Source organism: Urocitellus parryii, chromosome 9, assembly GCF_045843805.1.
Source record: "Urocitellus parryii isolate mUroPar1 chromosome 9, mUroPar1.hap1, whole genome shotgun sequence".
Lineage (NCBI taxonomy): Eukaryota > Metazoa > Chordata > Mammalia > Rodentia > Sciuridae > Urocitellus > Urocitellus parryii.
In genome coordinates this window covers 19,272,652-19,293,054 of record NC_135539.1, presented here as the reverse complement: position 1 = coordinate 19,293,054, position 20,403 = coordinate 19,272,652, and the positions used below count along the sequence as shown (strand labels likewise).

The window sequence follows — 20,403 nt, the reverse complement described above, 5'->3', positions numbered from 1 at the left end:
TACACTCATTATCACCTCTCCTGCTGTGTACTACTATTTATCGCTACCACACAATACATCCCGTGAGGTTTTCTCCTTAGTTCAGGGTTTAGAGATTATCCATGCACATCTCAAATCCTGGATTTCCTCCTGGACTCCAGGTCACAGTACACTGTATTTTTAAAAAATGTTTCCTCCTCGGCTATCTCAGGAATCATTTTTAAAATGTAACTGATAGGAAATAATTAGCATTTTTTATTGTCAGAAAAGTTTTCTAATAAAATTGCATTGTGCATTGTGAATCATCTTCTTGGCTGGTGAATACAGGTTTGTGAATTCCTGAAGGAGCTTAGTCTAAACAGGAAACTTTATACTAACGCTATAAAAGGAAATCATTAGAGCTCGCCATAAACCAAAGGTAGCTGCAGATGTAAATACGGAGCCACTGAAATAGGAGATGTTTACGGAGCCACCTCCGAGGCACGGGGGGTGTGCAAACCGACACTGGCCCCTCCTCACTCACACCCCAAGTCTGTGCTGGGTCCAGGGGCTCAGAGCGCAGCTGGGAGAGGCTCCCACACTTACCCAGCGCGGCCCCTGCACGGGCACTGATCTAAGGTGCTGTGAACACAGCAGTGGCACATGGAGGCCACATCCTACTGGAACAACCAGGTGACTTTACAAAGTCAGACCCACAGGGTGGCAGCTGGAGATGGGTGCCATGGAGACAGGCAGGCAGGGACATGGGGGTGGCAGGGGACAGGATCCACTTGTCAGTGGCTCAGGAGGCCTCCTTGGCAAGGGTGCATTCAAGGGGCACCTGAAAGCCAGGAGGAGGTGGTCTCTCTCCCGAGGGCATCTGGGGGAGCCAGGAACGACAGCGCCCAGGCCGGGGGAGCACCCTCAGTGTCACTGGGGAAGGGTGTGGAGGCCAGAGAAGCTGTCGCAGAGCTCGAGAGGCAGGGCCTGGAGGGCTGGGGCGGGGGGCTGACCTGGCCAGCCTCTGGCGCCCCTGCAGCTCGGTGGGAGGCCTTTGGCCTTACACGGAGGCCACCTAGAAGCTACTGGAGGGTTTGGCAGAACTGGTGTCATCTCACCCAGGTCTCAAGTGAGTCCTGAGTCAAGAAGGGCCGAAGGCTGGAGAAGCACTGCAAAGGGCCTGTGGCAGGAGGCTGAGGCAGCCGATCCCCGAGGACAGTGCCAGGGGTGGGGCTGCCACACACAGACTCTGCTCCCTAAGGAGGAAGGATCCACACCCTGGGCAGCTTCAGAGCAGCCTCTGCTGGCAGAGCCTCCGAGTCCTGCAAGACGGCCCTTGGCCTGCCAGGACGAGGGGCCGCGGGGTGAAGCCCCCCTAGTCTGTTTCCATCTGCACCAGGACCTTTCCTTCCAGGGGAGAGGGCCCCCCGCCCAGCACAGGCACCCCAGGAGCCCCCAGGCCCTCAAGGGGAAAGAAACGAGGGCCTCCTCCTGTGCCTCCTGCAGATGCCCCCTGGGCTCCTGCAGGGCGGGCGCTGGGCCACGGCTGCAGAGGCCACCTCCTGCGCATCCCAAGGGCGCCCAGTGCCCTTCCTCTTCAGTGGGTGCCCTTGCTGTCTCCCTGCCTGGAGCGTCCCTCTGCGAGGCTGAGCTGGTTTGTCCCCTGTCCTCTCTCGGGGCCTCTCCTGACTATGGTACCCCGGGACCCCAGTCCTCGGCCCTTAGCCGGGCTTCTCTAAAGCACCTGTGTTTTCCACGTCCCCCTCAGGATGCTGGACGCACGTGGGCAGGCAGGCGCACACTCCCGCACTGCCCCGTGGGAGGAGGAGCCATGAGGTAGCTGTGGGGAGGAAGGAAGGGGTGGGAGGGATGAACCGAGGGAGGCAAAACCCTGCTCTCAGAGAACCTGGCGAGGAAACATGGACGCAGCTGCTCCAACGCAGCGCAGCAGGCACCCTGGAGGTGCACGCAGGTGGTGCCTGGCAGGGGGTGGCTCTGCGGGGGCCTGGTTAGGAAGGGCTCCGCAGGAGACTGGGTGCGGGGAGGGGCTGCGGGAGGGAGGGCGGTGTCAGGGAACAGCTCCAGGGGACCCTGAGCCCCTCGGGGCTGGGGTGGGGGTGCTGGGGTGGGGGGTGGAGGAGGGACCCGGCAGGTTGGCTTCAGCCCAGGGAGGGCCAGTCCCACCTGCGCAGTGACAGGGAGCCTCACTCCTGGTCCGGGGGCACAGCAGAGTTCTGGGGCCCCAAATTGGCTTTATGCTCAAAAACGAGTCCCGTTATTTTCCACACAAGACAACGCTGCTCTGAGAGAGGTGCCAGGTAGCATGACGCCCCTGTGCCACCCCTTCCCTGGCCACCGGGGGCTCCATTCCTCCCCCTCCTTTCTGGCTGCAGGTTCCAGCCAGGAGGTGCTCCGAGACGCGCTGCCTCCCCTGGGGCCAGAGGAATGGCACTGGCTGGCCACGGACTCCTCTGAGGGGCTCCTGTTAGGTATTTTGGTCACAGCAACAAAAAACTGACTAAACCAAACGGAATATTCTCCGGGCCTCATCTTAGCTCCTTTTCTGTTGCTATAACAAAATACCTGAGCCTGGGTAATTTACAGAGCAGACATGTATCTGGCTCATGGTTCCAGAGACCCAGGAGAGTGACCCCCGCCTCTGCTCAGCTGCTGGCGAGGGTCTCATGGTGGCAAGAGGGAAAGCGAGTGACCTTGCGCAGCAGACCCTGCAGAGAGAGGAACCAGGAAGCTTCATGACCCTCCTCTCAGGTGGCAAAGCTACTCTTGAGTCGATCACAGGGTCCCTCCACAAGGACGGCTCCCTCACACCCGACTCTTGGGGGCTGCTCCCCTGGAGGTGGAGTCTTAGTGGGGCCACCACCCCAACCCACAGCAGCCCCAGGAAGGAATGAGGCAGCGTCCAGCCTCCAACAGGGACAAGCCTCGGCAACATGACACGAAGTGACAGAGGCCAGCCGCTGAAGGCACAGGCTGTAGGACTCATTCATATGAGACGTCTAGAACCCGCCAATCCAGAGACGGAAGTGGGGGGGGTCACCAGGGAAGGAGGGGAGGGGTGAGGACCACCCTCGGTCCAGGGCCCCCTGGAGAGAGGTGCCCGCTCTGAATCAGCTGGTGGCCATGGTGGCGATGGCAGCACCACCCATACACACTGGCTGCACTTTAAACCGGGGCGTTTTGTTATGCGGATTACGTACCAATGAAAAAAATGAGATGGATGAGGCCCGCCACGTGCATGGAAATTGCTCAGAGGCCGAGAAGACGGGCTCCGTGCCGCTGGCGCCCAGGACGATGCCGGTCAGAACACTTAGTGGTTCCAGAACACGGGGCAGGCTGAACGCAGGTGGCCCCTGTGTCCCTGCGCTCCAGGAACCACTGACACCAGAGGGGAGGCCTGCGAAAACCCCGCGGGGACAGAGTGAGGCTCTGGATCTGGGAGGGATCCCGCCTTCCCTTTGCCGTGAAGGGCGCTGAGCCTTCCTCTCTGGCTGGTGGGGGCCTGTGGGGGGACACTCAGCGCCGGCGGCTGGGCTACGACAGTCACACCTGTACACCAGCCCTGGAAAGCGTTGCCTCGGTGGCAGACGAGGAGTGGCACCAGGCTGGAGGCAGAAGGCAGGATCCAGGACGTCGCCAGGGAATGAGGGGGTGGTGACAGAGGAGTCCCTGCGGGAGCTACTGGTGTGTCTGTCACAGAGACTGGGAGCCCGCGGCGAGGAGGAGGCCTGGGACGGGGGCTGCGGGGAGGGGACGGGGGCCAGGCGTGCAGACTGCGGGAGGATGGCCAGCTGCGCCTAGGAGGGAGGGAGGCTGGGACCTCCTCAGCCCAGGGTGGCCCGCCCCTCCCAGAGCGGCCACAAGCTCTGGCCTCCTGGCCTCCTCCTGCTCCCTCCAGCCTGCAGCGCCCGGGGCTGGGCCAGCACGCCCAGGGGCAGGTCGGGAGCCTGCGGCAGATGAACTAAAACAAGAAAAACCAACAAAACAACAAGAAGCAGCATCCGGCCTCCATGTACCCAGACCCGGCCCACGCCCTGGAGCCCACCCAGAGAAAGCCACACGGTGCCCAAGGAGAAGGGACAACGTGCCAGGTGGAGGCCCCACGTGTCCTCCAGCTGGGGACTGTCCAGCTCTGCTTCCACTCTCCCGCCCTGAGGCTCTGCCTCGCCTCCGGCCTGGGGAATGGAGCTGGCCAGCCCTGGGCCTGACCTGGAAGCCACCCAGCCCTCCTTCAGACAGATCAAGGATCAAGAGAGCCAGCGGACACCAGGTCAAGACCGCAGCCCCAGGACGGCAGGTCAGAAAGCCGCTGCACATGGTGACTCATGACACCAAGGTTCAACAGCCCCCAGCTCCCCAGATGCCATTTTATTCTTTGCAGTCCTGGGACCTGAACCCGGGGCGCTCTCTGTACCTGAGTCACACTCCCAGCCCCTCTGGTTTTTGATTTGAGACAGTCCCCCTGTGTTCCTGAGGCCCCCTGAGGTGCTGAGGCCGGCCTGGAACTTGTGAGGCCCCTGCCTCGGCCTCGAGGCTGCTGGGCTCCCAGGGAGCACCATGATGCGAGCTCCAGGTGTATTTGGGTACCCTCAGGAATGTACACACACACAAAGGAAGGTCTAGAAGTGGCAGGCCAGGCTTCTCCAGCGGCAATGGTTACTCCAGGCCAGGGGTTGGGGAGAGAAGGAGGTAGGGAAAGACAGGGATGAGCAGAAGGGACTAGAAATGGTTTTATTTTCAAGGAAGCCATTCTCATTACTATCCCACAAGTAACCACCTTTCCCGACCCTCCCCCCCACCCTCCCTCCTCAGAAAAGGAAAACAGTCAGGCCAGGCCCGGTGGTGCCCACCTGTGATCCCAGCCACCAGGAGGCTGAGGCAGGAGGATCTCAAGTCCAAGACCAGCCTCAGCATTTCAGCAAGGCCCTGAGCGTCTTAGCAAGACCCTGCTTCAAAGACAGAATCAACACATTAAAAGGGCTGGGCACGTGGGACGGTGGTCGAGAGCCTCTGGGTCCAGTCCCGGGGGAACAGTGTCCCCTTCATGCTTTGAACAGAGCATTGCTGCTCTGCCCTTGGGACTCTTTCTAAATGGCCAGGTTCCTTCTCTTCCTCTCTCCTTCTCTCCAGCTCAGGGACACAGGATGGCCTCTCCTCCCACCTGGGCAGAGCTTCCTGTCCAGGAGCACGGCCCTCCCACTGCAGGAGGAAGTCACCCAGACTTGGGGACGGCCCAGAAGGTCTCAGGCTGACCGTCTCCCGGGTTAGCCAGACAGAGAGCACCTGGAGTGAAGGCTCACGTCACCTCCTTAAAACCCCCTGGGACAGGAGTCCCCTGTGCTTCTCTTTTGCGAGCCAACGGAGAAAACCTTTTCCTGTTTCTCGAACCACGTTCTCGTCATTGAATGGCATCCAAGGCCAGGTCCGAGCTCTCAGTAACGCCGGTGCCAAAAAGAAAGAGGGGAACTGTCCTTGGTGATCCACCCCGGGCCAGACTCCGCCTCGGGGGCTCCTCCCCACTGCAGGCTCCCCCACCCCTGCCTGCGAGGACCTGTGAGCTGACGCCACTCAGGACGATCCCCAAACCTGCATCCCCATCCGCAACAGCCATCTTTCTGGTCCTCAGACCCAAACCTGAGGTCCTGGGGGCCCTCCATTCCTCTCCCAGACACGCCCCTCCCACCCCAACAGGCTGACCTTCCAGGGCTGGGACCCGCCCCTTCTCGGCAGCCCTGCTGCTGTCCCCAGGCCAAGCCACCAGCACCTCTTTAGGGCTCCCTGGGGCCTGGTGCCCTGCAGCCTGCTCTCCACCCCGGGAGCAGGAGAAGCTGCAGGTTTGACTTTCAGGGTGGCTCCCTCTCACCCCAGCAAAAGCCCTCACCCTGACAGATGGCTGCAGGCCAGTGTGACCTGACCGTGACCGTCCTCGCCTCTCACAACCCAGCCCAGTTCCCGGCTCCAGCCCACAGGTCCTGCCCCCAGGCCCCACTGCCCCTTCCTCAGCTCACAGGGCGCCTTCCCCAGGCCCTGCCCGGCCCCCACTGCCTCACTGTGGTCCCTGACGTGCATCACACCTTTCTTCTTTGCTGAGACTCGGCCTCCAACCCCGAGGACATGGAGCGCAGGACGGTGAGGCTCTGAGGGGCCCACGGAGGGTCTCCAGGCCTGGGCCAGCCCAGGGTACCGCAGGTCCTTGAAGACACCCCCAAGTTCATGAACGCACGCGCTCGCATGCCTGTGCCATGAAGTCCCCGGCCACACCAGCCCCGGGGACCCGTCTGCTACTCCCACTGCACGGGGAGTCGTCCCAGGGGAAGCGACGGGGCCAGCACTTGACCCCAGCTCTCCAGGACTCCAGAGGCTGCTCTCGTGCCCTTCAGGGTCACGTCGCTCCGTGAAACGTGGCTTCTGAGACACGGCGTCAACTGAGTCGTCCAGAAAGAAGTACCAAGGAGCTCTGCACCCCGGCCAGGGGCTGCACTGTGGTGATGACACACGGCGGGCCCCTCGCCTGAGTCAGTGGCCGGTCCTCAGTGACACACAGCGGAGCCAGCCTGGGCGGGACGCTCACCGAGCTGCCGCAGAGACCGAGGGGCATCAAGCCCGGCTCCTGCCACCCAGGCTGCGCCCTGGGGACTCACTTCCACTTGTCAACGTGCAGCTACCCTCTGGGCCACCCTGTCCTGTGAGCCAGCAGGTCACAGCACTGAGTCCTGGGAGTCAGGTCCAGACAGACCTGGCCACTGGCCATGGCTGGCTGGACCAGACCCAGGAGAGTTTGGATTCAGAGATTTGGGGAGGGTCTGGCTACTCTCTTGGAAGGGGGAAGTGAATTTAGGAGTCACTGGGGACTCTTCTCTGCCAGGTGAACTGAGAAAAAGAGAAAGCTGGGCTGGGGCGGCGACACAAGCTTGTAATGCCAGGGACTCAGGAGGCTGAGGCAGGAGGATCCCAAGCTTAAAGCCAGCCTCAGCGAGTTAATGAGACCCAGTGTCAAAAATAAATAATAAAGTAAAATAAAAAGGGCTGGAGACACAGCTCGGGGGAGAGAGTCTCTGGAGAGCACGTTTGTACCCAGGAGGAAGAGTGACATGGGAGCAGAGGGCCACGGGAAGAACTGAGAGGCGCCTCCTGGGACCTGGGACCAGGAGGGCTCCGGCCGCTCCCACCACCCGATGCGTCCCTGCCCTTGGCTTCTCGGAATCGGCCACGCTCCCTCTCAGAGTTTCATGATGAAGTCACCTGTCCTCCTGCCGCTGCCGCTAGGTCGAGTTTATTTTTTTAACCAAGTCCTAAGTGATACGAATGCCCTGCGGAGCTGCTCTAAGAAATAAAAGTAACACATAAAAAATGGTTCCTCAGTGTCTGTCCCTTGGTCAACGACGCCCACTGTGTGGTCGCTAATGTGGTTGTTGTAATCAAGCCACAAGGACATGCTATTACAGGACCTCGGCCAATTAATCATCCTACCCAGTAGTCTAGATTGCTCTTCCCGGGAAGGGGGGCGCGTGGGGATCTGTCCTTGTCCTATCCCAGGCCATAATTTTATCAATGGCTGTTTATTAAGTCTGTGGATGACATTCAGATGAGGGACACTTGGAAAAACCTCGGTGACAGATTCTGAGTTCAGATCAATTTCTGTGGGCTCCACGGTGGACCTTTACATGGTGAATAAAATCCACAGGGTCAAGGTCAAGGTCCCGGGCGGCAGAGGCCTGGGAGGAAGCGTGGCCTGGGGAAAGTTCCGGGACAGAGACAGAGCGTTGGGCTCAGGTGCTTGTCGTGGTGACAGCTGGTGTGGTGGCCTCAAGCTCCCACCCAGGGCACACACGGTGGCACGCTGGGACCTGGAGAGAGGAAGGGTACTGACAAGCACTGGCATCTGCTGGGTGCCAGGCCCCTCCCCCTGTCGGCTGACCCTCTCATTGACCTAGTGAGGTGGCACCCTCATCCCCACGGCACAGGGAGGGTGCCAGGCTCCAGGTGGAGCCCAGAGCAGATGGGATTCTGAGGCCAGCTCTCACTGGGCAGTACACCCCACCCCACAGGGGACCAGTGCGTAGCTGGAACGTTCTGTCTGGTCCCGATTCTGTCTCATTTTAGAGAAAAACGAACTTGTCCAGATGCAGGTGACCAGGAAGGCCAAATCCTACCAAGAAGTCACCCTGAGAAGGGATGGAGCTGGGCAGACCAAGAGCAATCGGCACGCTGTCCTCTCCCACGCACGCAAGTCCTCAGAAAGGACACCTGGGAGGACGAGGAGGGGCACTGGCAGATTAAAAATGTGGAGAAGTCCCCGAGGAGTGGACGGACAGCAGCCAGAACCGGAACAAGACAAAGAGACACGGGCAAAGCCGAAGCCAGGAGGCGCTGTCCAGGCAGGGGGGCCTGGGCAGCTCCACACCAAGCCCCGGAGCCCAGGGAGGGGCAGGCCTGGGCAGAGGGCGGGAGAGTGCCCACCCGCAAGGGAGGCCAGAGGTGGCCCTCTGATCCACCAGCCTCTGAGAGCCATGATGGTGGCCACTGGGACAGAAAGGACCCGGATGGAAGGACAAGGGAGGCCCTGTGTTCAGAAGACAGGCCACCACCACCACGCTCTCGCGACAAGTCCTCCCCTGTGCCACAATCGCTGTGGCAAACTGAGAGGACACGGCACCCCCCAGGGAGTCCCACCCAGGTCCATCCACAAGAATGGGACCCAGTTAGAATGAGAGACATGCCATGTTGGTAAGGCCACATCAAAATGGGAGGGAGGGAGGGAGGGAGGGAAGGTGCCCACCGAGCAGAAAGCAAGCCACCTCGGTACCCCAGGTGTATGTCCACCGAGCACCAAGGCTCCAGGAAAGCAGCACTAGGGGAGCGGGGTCCGTGTGACAAGTAGAAGAAATGACAACCAAGGACTGGAGTGTGGCTCAGGGAGGGTGACTGCCTGGAACGCACAGGCCCTGGGTTCAAGACCCAGCGCTGCACACACACACATACACACACACACTCACACTCACACATACACACACGCACTCACACTCACACATACACACACACACTCACTCTCACACACACACGCACTCACACACACAACACACTCACATACACACTCACACACAGTCACACACACACACTCACACACTCTCACACACACACACACTCACTCTCACACATACACACACGCACTCACACTCACACATACACACACACTCACTCTCTCACACACACAACACACTCACATACACACTCACACACAGTCACACACACACTCACACACTCTCACACACACACACACACTCACTCTCACACATACACACACGCACTCACACTCACACATACACACACACACTCACTCTCTCACACACACACTCTCACACACACAACACACTCACATACACACTCACACACAGTCACACACACACTCACACATACACACACACTCACTCTCTCACACACACACACACTCTCACACACACAACACACTCACATACACACTCACACACAGTCACACACACACTCACTCTCACACATACACACACGCACTCACACACATACACACACACTCACACATACACACACACACTCTCACACACACACACTCTCACACACACAACACACTCACATACACACTCACACACAGTCACACACACACACACTCACACTCACACATACACACACACACTCACTCTCTCACACACACACTCTCACACACACAACACACTCACTCTCACACACACACACTCACACACACACTCACACACTCACACTCACTCTCACACACACACATACACACACTCACACACACAGACTCACACACACATACTCACCCTCACACACACAACACACTCAACACACACACACTCTCACACACACACACTCGTACACACACACACTCACACACACACACACACACACACACACACAAGAAAGAACAACCAAAGAACAGAGAAAACAACGAAGCGGAGAGATTTTAAATATGCTCCACAGTATCCGAGGATCTGACAGGGCCTTGCAGTCTGTTAAGGAGAGAATCAATAGGAAGTCAGCGACGTGGACGGTCAGGCCGAGGCACTCACCCAAACACAGGAGTGGGGACAGAGAGGACTGGCGAAAGGTAAAAGGCCACTCACGCTATTGGCAAGGCTTTAGAGCGACGGGCTTCCCCAACAGAGGCACAGATTAAGATCCCCTCACAGGGTTATTTACAGATTTCTTGCCACATAAACCAAATAAATCCCTATTATTTAGGTGAAGGGTCAAGAAATTACAATCACAGGCTGAATGTGGCCAGACACTTTTTAAAATAAAGTTTTATTGGCACACAGCCACACTCACTCATTTGCATATTAACTAGGGCTGTTTGCACTCGGTGGCAGAATCGTGTGGTGGTGACAGAGTAAGACCAAAGCATTTATTATCTGCCCTTTACAGGAAAAACATCGCTGAGCCCCACTTCAGGCTCTTATTAGTTGTGTTTTCTGTTACTTGAAGCCAAATGCACTCCTAACTAAGCGATGAAGGGAGGCGCACAAATACAGAAAGCTCTAGAAAAGTGAACATCCAGTTAATAGTCGTTACTTCGGGGGAGGGGAATGAGACTGAGGGAAAACTTGATGGGATATTTTAATTTATTGTACAAACAGGAATTGTAAAATAATGACAATGAACTCCAGTTGTTTTGTAACTTGATTTTTCTAAGAATAACTGAAGCTCTCACCACGATGGCAAAGAACGGCCTGCTGACACACCTGAAAGTATGAGTGAGCCCCACAGACACATTTAGCAGGGAAAAAAGACATAAAAAGTACTCACACTGTAATTCCACTTGTATGAAGTTCTACTACAGGCAAATTTACGCTGTCAGAGTCAAGATCACGGTTATTTCTGGAGAGGTATGTGACCTGGGAGGGGACATGCAGGTCTCCTAGGGCCCGAGGAGTGCTCCACGTTGCTGATCGGGGAGTGTCAGCTCAGGTGTGTTCCTGCATCAGTGCTCATGCAACTCTACTCCTAAGACTGTCTGTTTTGGGGGGCTGGGTTGTGGCTCAGCGGTAGAGTGCTTGCCTGGTGCTAGGTTCAATCCTTAGCACCATATAAAAATAAATAACTAAAAAGATCATCTACTTTTTTATACATAAGTTATACCTCAATAAACAAAAAGTTGAGAATAACGGAAGGTACTCATTGTCCCTGATTAAAGGACGAGTCTAATTCTGAAATATATGTAATTGTACAGGAAAAAGTGGGGAGGCAACATATAAACAAGTAACAGGGACGATCCAGAATGGATGGGGGGAGGATTTTTGTGCCTTTCTGCATGTTCTAATCTCACTGCCGTCGATGGCATTAGTCTGCAAACCAGGGACTCCGAGTGTCTGGCCCACTGGGGTGGGGGCTGCAGGTGTCACCACACCTCTGCTGCCCTCTGCCCTGAGCCCGCCACCCCAGCGGGAAGGACCCAGGGCCGACTGGAGGAGCAGCCCGCCCTGGCCCCGGTAGGTGTGCCACTCTTTGGACTCCCTGGCCAGCCCTGGCCAGCCCACCAGGAGGTACTATTTTCAGCTCCATTTTGCAGATGAGGACATGGAGGCACCAAGGTTTCAGAACTTTCCAGAAGTCACACCGTCCTTGAGTGGTACCGCCAGCAAGCAAACCCAGACAGTCCAGCCCAGACCCTGGCCCTCCACCACTGCTGTTCTATTGTTTTGGTGACAACCATCTCCCAGGTGTGAAATGAAACACAAGTGACCCAAAGAACATTTTTTGAAACAATTTAAGTTTCTACATGTTTTTTCTTTCTTTTTTTAATACTGAGGATGTAACCCAGGAGTGCTTGACCACTGGACTGTGTCTCCAGACTTATTTATTGAGATGGGGTCTCACTAAGTTGCTCAGGGCCTCCCTAAGTTGCTGAGACTGGCCTCAAACTCACAATCCTCCTGCCTTGGCCTCCCAAGTCACTGGGACTGCAGGCGTGCACCACAGTGCCCAGCTGAAAGCCACTTGGAGAGACTCTGCCATCTCAGCTCTGCCATTCCCTCCACAAAGTGGCCATGCAGTGGCGCCCGGCTTTGCCGGCCACCCTTTCCCCTTTCCCACCCTTTCTCTGTGGTCCTTATGTTCCTTTGGGAAGACACCCCTCTCTGACCATCTTAGTGTCCCCAGGATGGTACCAGACTGAGCCTGGCTAGTGCCACAATGTGCCGGGCCCTCTTCTAACCCCCCCACCCCGGTGACAGACGCCCATTCTACATGTGAAGAAACTGAGGCTCAGGGGGAAGGGATGGGCCAGGATCATCTAGGCTGCCTGGCTCCAGTGCCCGGGCTCTCTCCCGATGCCATCTCATCTCCACGCAGTAAGCCTGGGCAGCTGGCACCGTCTTGCCACTGAAAGCCTGCTGAGAACGGACCCGTCGTGCAGGACAGCAGGGCGCAGAGGGCTGAGTCAGGACACCTGGATACAGCCAGGCCTGCTGCCACCCACCCTGGGAACAGATTCCCTCTTTCACCGAAGCTGGCTTCAGGAGGGCTTCTACCCTCTGAGCAGGGTCTGGAGACCTGGCCCCGGGCCCCGATGAGGTCACAGTCAGAACTGCTGGTTCTTGCCAGGTCTGGGGAACCCAAAGGAAACAGAGGCCTCAGAGGAGAGAGGAGCGTCCTCACGCTCAGTGACAGCGGCAGCACGGGGGCCTACATGGCCTGGTGTGCTCCAGGCCCCGGCCCGAGACGGAGGGGCAGTCCCCAGGGCTGCCTGTGACCTGGAGACACACGTCCAGGGGTCACTCTCAGGCGCCTCCCTTTCTTACGTCATACCACTCTCTTTTCTAATCATATTCCACACCCCACAAGCCGACTTCTCCAAGTGTAGGGAGGAGGTGACAGGGACACTGTAAAGGCAATTTCATGCCTGTGATCTGAGGACTGAGAGAACTTTGCGGATGCTCTGTTGAAGGGCACGTTGCTTCGCCAACTCAGGCCGGGAAGGGAAGCCGCCGTCGTGTCTCCTGGTCCAGCTGCAGCTTTCGGAGGGCTCTTCCTCCGGTTCAGTCTGTGCTGGGAGCTATGCTGGCCTAGGATCCAGACACGTCACTCTCCTTCCTGCCATAGCATCAGAAATTGATTCTCTTTGCTTTTCAAGGTTCAAATTTGGGCCCTGCTGCTGTTAAACTGGGGTTACGGGGGCTATGTCTCTGTACGTGTCTCCTGTAGCTCCTACCTGCTTGCCAGAGTCTGGGGCAGGTGGCTGATTCAGTCACAAGGTCATTCCCAAGGGGACAGATTACATGTCCCCCCCCTTTTTTTTTTGGTACCACGGGTGCTTAACCACTGAGCCCCATCCCCAGCCCTTTTTATATTTTATTTAGAGACAGGGTCTCACTGAGTTGCCTGTGGCCTTACTAAGTTGCTGAGGCTGACTTTGAACTCACAATCCTCCAGTCTCACCCTCCCGAGCTGCTGGATTACAGGGTGCGTCACCTCGCCCGGCACATGATGGTACCAAATGAGTGAGGGACACTGGCCCAAACTGAGTCCTGCTCTTTCTTGGCAAGACTCACCCCTCACCTTTTGTCTTTGAAGGGATTAGCTTTATCACCAAAGCCACTTTGCCCTGCCAGTCCTAAATCATAATCCTCAACATTTACTGAGCTGCTAGTATGTGCCAGCCCCGTTCTAAGCACTTGGTCCACGTGAACTCACTGACTCCTCACCTCAGCGCCGTGCCACAGGTTCTGCCATCCCTACCCATGAGAAGGGAGGTTGAGCCACGGCGAGGGGAAGTCACGTGCCTGGCGGAGAAACCCAGGTGTTTGGTTCCAGGGTCACAGGCTCCACACTTGACTGTCCTGCTTCCAACTCTGCATAAATCACAAGTGGCCAATGTGGCAGGGGCCCCACTCCAAGTTCTCTAAGTTACAGAGACCAAGACCTCAAGAATCAAAAGGACTGGCCGTGAGAACTGGGAATTCATCTGACAGTTGAACCCAAAACGGATTTCGCTCTTGTCTGCCCAGAAACACGAACTAAGAGGTTTCCTTCCAGGAGAAGTGCCCATCTGGAACGTCAGCTGTCCTGCAGGCTCCCGGAATGCTGCCCCGCTGGCCTGCATGCCTAGTTGTCTTTCTTCCTCCTTTCACTCACATGTTTTGGGGGAGGTAGTGCTGGGGACGGAGCCCGAGGCCCTGTGCCTGCTAAGCCCGTGCTCTGTCGCTGAGCTGCACCCCCCTCAAAAAGGGCAACTGAGCTCTTGTAAATATGGAGGGACAGCTCCCGGTGGCCCAAGGACCGAGCTGCAAGGACGCTGAGAACTGCAGTGAGGAAGGGAGAAGGGTCAAAACCTCCAGGAGAGTGGCCAGTCCCTCGGCCTCCTGCAGGCAGCCAGGATGGGGCTCTGAGCTAAGGCTGTAAGAGATTTTCAGAAATCGAGGCGCTGGACATGCCCCCAAGTCCTTCCCAAGAGACTGGCCCAAGGCTTCAATGCGGGAACTGCTGCCAAGGACAGCCACACTTGAACTTGGACAGCACTCAACAAGGTGGCCTCGAACAGAGAGCTCTGCCCCTCTTGTGCACTATTAGGAGATGAATTGGACACATTGATCTCAATGAAGCCCACAGCCTTTGATCCATTAATTCTACTTTTAAGAAATTTAACCTTTGGCTATTTCTGCACATGTGCACAAAGATGTGCTTTAGGACACTCTCGATTCTTAAGGTAGCAAAAGACTATTAATAGCCTAGACATTCATTAACCAGGAGCTTCTAGAGCATTATGCAATTATTTAGCAGCAAAATCCCATCCAAGTGGACATGAAATGTATGACCTTTATACGTCTCACTCTGGATGAATATTCATATTTTGCTGCACATATATTAATGTATTTGATAACAGGACACTTCTCTAGGCCCTACTAGGATGGTCTCTTCTTTCTTTTCTTTTGGGGGGGGTGGTATTGGGAATTGAACCCAGGGATATTCTACCACTGAACTACAGCTCCAAAACTTTTTATTCATTTATTTTTTTGAGACAGGATCTCACTAAGACAGGATCTCATTAAGCTGGCCTCTAACTTGGGATCCTCCTGCCCCAGCCTCCTGAGGAGCTGAATTAGAGGCAGGCATTACCGCACACAACTGGTATTGATGAAGGACTGTGTTCTGGTATATGTGCAATGAGATAAAGCCATAAAAAGAATGAGGTCTGCCCATGCAACCTGCTAGGAATGTTCCCCAAGACACAATAAGGTGTAAAACTACTAATACTACTACTAGAAATAATCCAGGAACAAAATAATGGGTGGCATTGCCATGTTGGACAAGGAGGGCGTGGCTAGGTGGCACAGGAGACAGAACACACACTCTGCATAGTTGGAGACTGTAGAGTATCAGGGAAGGGCACAGAAGGAGCTGATTACAGTGGGAACTGAGGCTGGTGTTAGAAGCACTGGATCCCCAAACACCCCTCCTCCTCCTCCTCCTTTGTTTTCCTTTTGTGGGGCTGGGGAGGGGTCTCATGCAGAGGAGGCGAGCTCTCCATCCCTGAGCTACCCCATACCCTCAGTCCCACCTGCCTTGATGAACATTCTCAGGTGCTGACTAGCCAGGGCCCAGGCTCTCCCTCTGGCCTGTGAACTGAACTCCTGGATGAAGAGCTACCAGTAGAGAGAAGCCTCAAGGTGCTGAGACGGTGCTTGTGGTGGTGCACTGAAGAGACAGAGGTGGTGTCCAGAAAGCCTCGTGCCTGCAAGCACTGTCTCCTTTCCTGTGTTCCCCTGAGACCTCTGTCTCATCCTTTGCTTGGGAAAAGTGAAGAGAGCCTCTAGTCTTGCACCAAAGTCCCTGCTAATAACAGGAAGTGGCATGTGTGTGCACGCCCATGCAGAGGGGAGGTGTGGCGTTTTCTAGGTGAGAGAGTTAAACGACTTCTGCAGTTCTTTACCAAGCGAGCTGGGCAGATGTGAGCACTGTCAACAGCAGTTTTGGGGATCTTCAATCAACTGCAAAAGATGGCAGTCCCTGGTCACAAGTGGCTCTGAGTGTTAGGAATGGGCACCGGGGGCTGGGCTGCCAGGGGACACACACAGGAAAGGCTGGAGGGAGCCAGGCAGGCCCCTGCAGGGGGAGCAGCAGGGGAGGAGCATCGCGCCCCTTCTCGCTGCCACTCTATCTTTGGACGCCCAGGACGGGCGAGCGCTGCGCTAGGAGCCTGAATGCACAGCTGCCCTCAGCTTCTACGCCAGCTCACCAGAGGGCATTAGAGACAGGTCACGGGGTCCAGGGACACGACGAGGTCACACCTTGGGATTTGCGGCTGATCTCCTTAACTCGGGGACTCGGGACCTGCACCACAGCCCTCCAGGCGCATCAGAGTGGCAGCGGCCTCCATGGCTCTGCGCAGGAGGACATGACCCCAGCCCCAGGCCTGTGAGCTGCACGGTGCCCTGGGCACCAGCGTGGACCCTGGGGGATTGGGACTGAATAAAGATTTCAACCTCCTCAGTGATTTTCATTCTTTTTTCTTTTTCTTTTTTTTCAGCGCTGTATGATAAATTGGCTTCCTAATGATTTTTGAGTAAACTACAATGACCACAATTTCAAAAGCATTAATAATTCATGACCAAGGGCCATAAACACTCCATAATCTCTGCAGGCAGGAGCCATGACTACTTGTTAGAGACGAGCCAGAGAATACTTTTACCCGCTGAACTGAAAGAATTTACTGACTTCGCGCAAACTAACCGAGCTCTGATTTCCAGAAATGACTGTGACCCTTCCCAGGCCGCGGCTCAAGCCGCCTCTCCCAGGAAGTCCTCCCGGGAGGGCGCTGCCAGGCTCCCGTATGCGTCTGACTCTTGGCTTCCTGACGTGTGTCTTCTGGTGTCTGTGACTCGGGGAGCACGGGGGCTCTAAGCCAGTGGCGTACAGAGCGCCTGGTCCAGAGCCAGGGGCCACCTCATGCAGGGAAGCCCTGGTTCACACCCAGGCCGCCATGGGGCACCTGCGGGGGGGGGGGGGGTAAGAAATGCTGACGTCAAGGCCTCGCCCCCAGAGGTTGTGGTTTAGTGGCTTGGGAACGGACCTTGACATCAGGGCGTTTAAAGTTTCCAGGTGGTTCCAACAGGTGGCAGTTGGGGACCTCTGACAAAAAGTGCCGGGCCCTGTGGGGACACGGTCGCTGTGGACCTGCTGGATATCAAGCAGGTGGGGGGCAGGGATGGCATCTGAAGGGGCAGCCACTGCCCATGGACACTTGGTAGGAGTAAGGACTCAGTGGTTCCTTATTTTTCCAAAGAAGCCAGGGGACGGCGTGTGTACGTGAGCCCCGCCTCGTCCAAACCAGGGCACGCCTGCTTCCCCCAGAGCTGTCCCAGGTGTGGGCCAGGCCCAGCTCACCTTTGGACGACTCTGGCCTGGCAAGCTCATGAGGCAGCCTCCCTCTTCCCCTCGCCAGGCAGGCCCAGGACCACTGGGAGCTGTCCCCAGTCCCTACCTGGGGGGGACCCCGGGCACCCCAGCCAGGGAGCGAGCCGGCCACGCCGGCTCAACGCGGGCCCAGCAGCTGTTCCAAGCTGCTCTGGGAAAGATGCTCCCTCCCTGCCTTTCCTGGGGACGGGGCCTGATGGGGACCTGGCAGCCTGCAGAAGCCACAGACTGCGGGAGTCCCTGCTTCCAGCTGAGGACGTGGCGGGGAGGCTGTTGCGACAGAGCAGGGGGCCGCCCCTCTGCACCTCTTTCTTTTGTTTCTCTAACCAAACAAAAACCCCCGTGCAGAAAGGCGGCCCCTTCTTTTTTCAGAGGCCAGAAACCATCTTAAATCTCTTAAGTCTCTGGGTTGAGCCTGGGGTGGAGATTAACAGCCCGGCTCTTTGTTTTCCTTCCAGCACTTTCTAGAAGAGGTAGGACCTACAGGCTCCTACATGCTCCCCAGCAAGGGGAGGAGCTGGGGGCTGTGAGCGGGGGAGCCTGGTCACCAGGGAGGGAAGAGCAGCGGTGGCCCGCCCTGCAGCGAGCTTTCCCAGCTGAGTGCCCCAGGGGGAGTGGGGGGTGCCACTGCTCCGTGACCCAAGGCCCCTGGGGAGGTGGCCACGAGTCCCCTTGAACGCTGGTCTCCACCACTGGCACTTACGGAGGGGGCTGCAGGCTACCAGAGCAGGGGACCCAGGCCCACACTGCAGAGGGGACAGGCCCAGCAGGGCCCTGGGGCCTCTGCAGCCCAAGCCCAGCACACCTCCTCAGAGCTGGCCGAGAGCAGGAGGAAAGCAACAGAAAGAGAAAGAGCCATCTTTTGGGCCATTTTTGAGCCCTGGGACCCAGCGGACCTGACAAATGCCCTTTGTCACTGGAAAGACATCACTGTGCCATCAGAAGTGTCAGGGTGGGTGTTGATGGCTTCAGGATCAGTGGGTATCCATCATGACGTCACACACTTCATTCCCCTGCTCCCCTGCACCCCCGCACCCACGTGCCACTAAACGAAGACTAATTTAAACTCCCATGAGCTTGGGACTTGCTCCGAGGGCCTGTGGTGACCTGTGTCCTTGCCATGGCTTCCCACCCTGCTGAGGCTCGGAGAACTTGCGACTTTCCTTATTGGCGTCGCTCTGGCTTTGACCGTGTTGCTCGCTGGGCCTGGAGAACAGTCCTCCCTGAGAGGCAGCCTGCAGCGACCTTCCTGGACTGTGCTGGCAGTTGGGGGGCCCAGGGCCTGCACGACCGTCCTGCGTCCTCTGCTCACTGTGACGATGCTGCGACCATCTCTTCTGACCACACAGTGCACACAGTGACTGAGTCCCCGTCCCTGAGGCCTGGCAGTCAGGGGAGGCTTCAGGCCAGCCACAACGTTCTGTGGCTCCTTCCCTCAGGAGGTGAGGCCTGGCCTCCGCCAGCTCTCCGCTCTTACTCTGCCCCACCCCTGGAGTCTGGGCTGACCTTGTGACTTGCTTTGCAGCTCCTAGACCCAGTGAGCCTTGCAAATATCCTTTTGTTTTAAAAAGTGGCACGAGTGACAAAGTGCCAGTTGCAGGCCTGTGACTCAAGAGGTCCTGCAGCTGCCACCCTCCTACTCTCAAACCCAGAAGCCCCACATGGGCCAGCCTGGCCAGCCTGCTGGGAGGTGAGAACCTGTGGGGAGAAATGACACCCCGCAGGAGCCCAGGCTGCCCCGGGGGAAACAGCAGTGAGCGCAGACGCAGGGGCGTCCCCAGAATCAGCAGAGCCAGCCCCTCGGCACAACCACTGGGGAAGCCCAAATTGCCAATTCATAGAACCAGGAACCAACTGCACATTTTAATCCACTGAAATCGGAGTGATTTATCACATGCAGCTAACTGATATGCTCTGGAAGACATTATTGTTCCAAGTGACACCGGGTTGACAAGTCTAGCTGCCAACTCTAATGTGGTCTAGGATCCAAGGAGGGAACTCAGTAAGAAAAGAGGAGGAGGACCCAGCATATTTATTGACCACCCAGCTCCCCAGGTCCTTTCAGACACAGTGGCCTCCCCCTGGCCCTCACGGGTGGCACATTTACCTCCTTTTTCTCCCGAGAGCAGGACCGACTTCTCTGAGCCTTTCGCAGGGTCTGACCTGTGGCGGTTCAAAGGCAGAAGCAGAGGTTGAGGCTGCTGGGAACAGCTAGTTTATCACCGCAAAAGCTTTTTATTTGCAAACTGAATAGACAGGACCGATCATAATCAAATGATTTTAAGAAAATGGAGCCTATTATTATAATGGGAAAATGGCACCCTTCTGAAATACACCAACAGCAAGAAAAACGGTGATTCACACGCTCACGTTATTTGACTATAATGAGCAAAGCTCCAGCCCTTTAATCTGGAACATTATCTGCTCTCTGAAAGGGCCGACGGACTGTAGTTTTCCCAGTGGAATTACATTTCTATTAAATTGTTTGGAATTATATAAAATGCCTTCCACTAAAAAGCCTTCCGATGTGCACACACATAAACCTGGACAGTGCATAGCAATGGGCTGCGCCAAAGCCCCAATCTCACCACTTGGGTGACGCTGCCCCTGTGAATCAGCAGTAATCACCTGCATTTCACATAATGGGCAATTTCAGAGAGAATTGTTGCTTTTCTCAGGAAACTTGAAGACTAACATTTGAAAGCATGCATAAATTCCACTCAGAGGCATCATCATGTGAATACGCCTCTCCAGGTGCCGTCTCCACACCTTTTCTGGAAGGGTCCGCTGCACAAGGCTCCCTTGATGGAAGACGAATGAATCACCTTGGTTTTCAAATATCAAACAGGAGCCACTGTGCATTCCCAGTGCAGCTCCTGCCTGCCCAGCTCTGCTCCCAGGTGGCCGTTTGTGAGATTGTCACAACCACAGGCCCCATTAGACAGGGGCACACAGGCTTTGAGACAGCACACTGCGAGGCACGAGGTGGGGACGAGGCGCCCAGGAGATCTTGCCTCTGGACAG

General features: G+C 56.5%; 1 protein-coding gene across 1 annotated transcript in view; it reads right to left on the bottom strand.

The window, feature by feature from the left end:
• Window positions 1-20,403, bottom strand: part of Katnip (katanin interacting protein) — a 143,653-nt gene that overhangs the window by 105,556 nt on the left and 17,694 nt on the right. Inside the window, exon 2 of the mRNA XM_026392185.2 lies at window positions 19,487-19,542. Within this exon, the coding sequence (XP_026247970.2) occupies window positions 19,487-19,542 (56 nt within the window). The remainder of the gene's footprint in view (window positions 1-19,486; window positions 19,543-20,403) is intronic.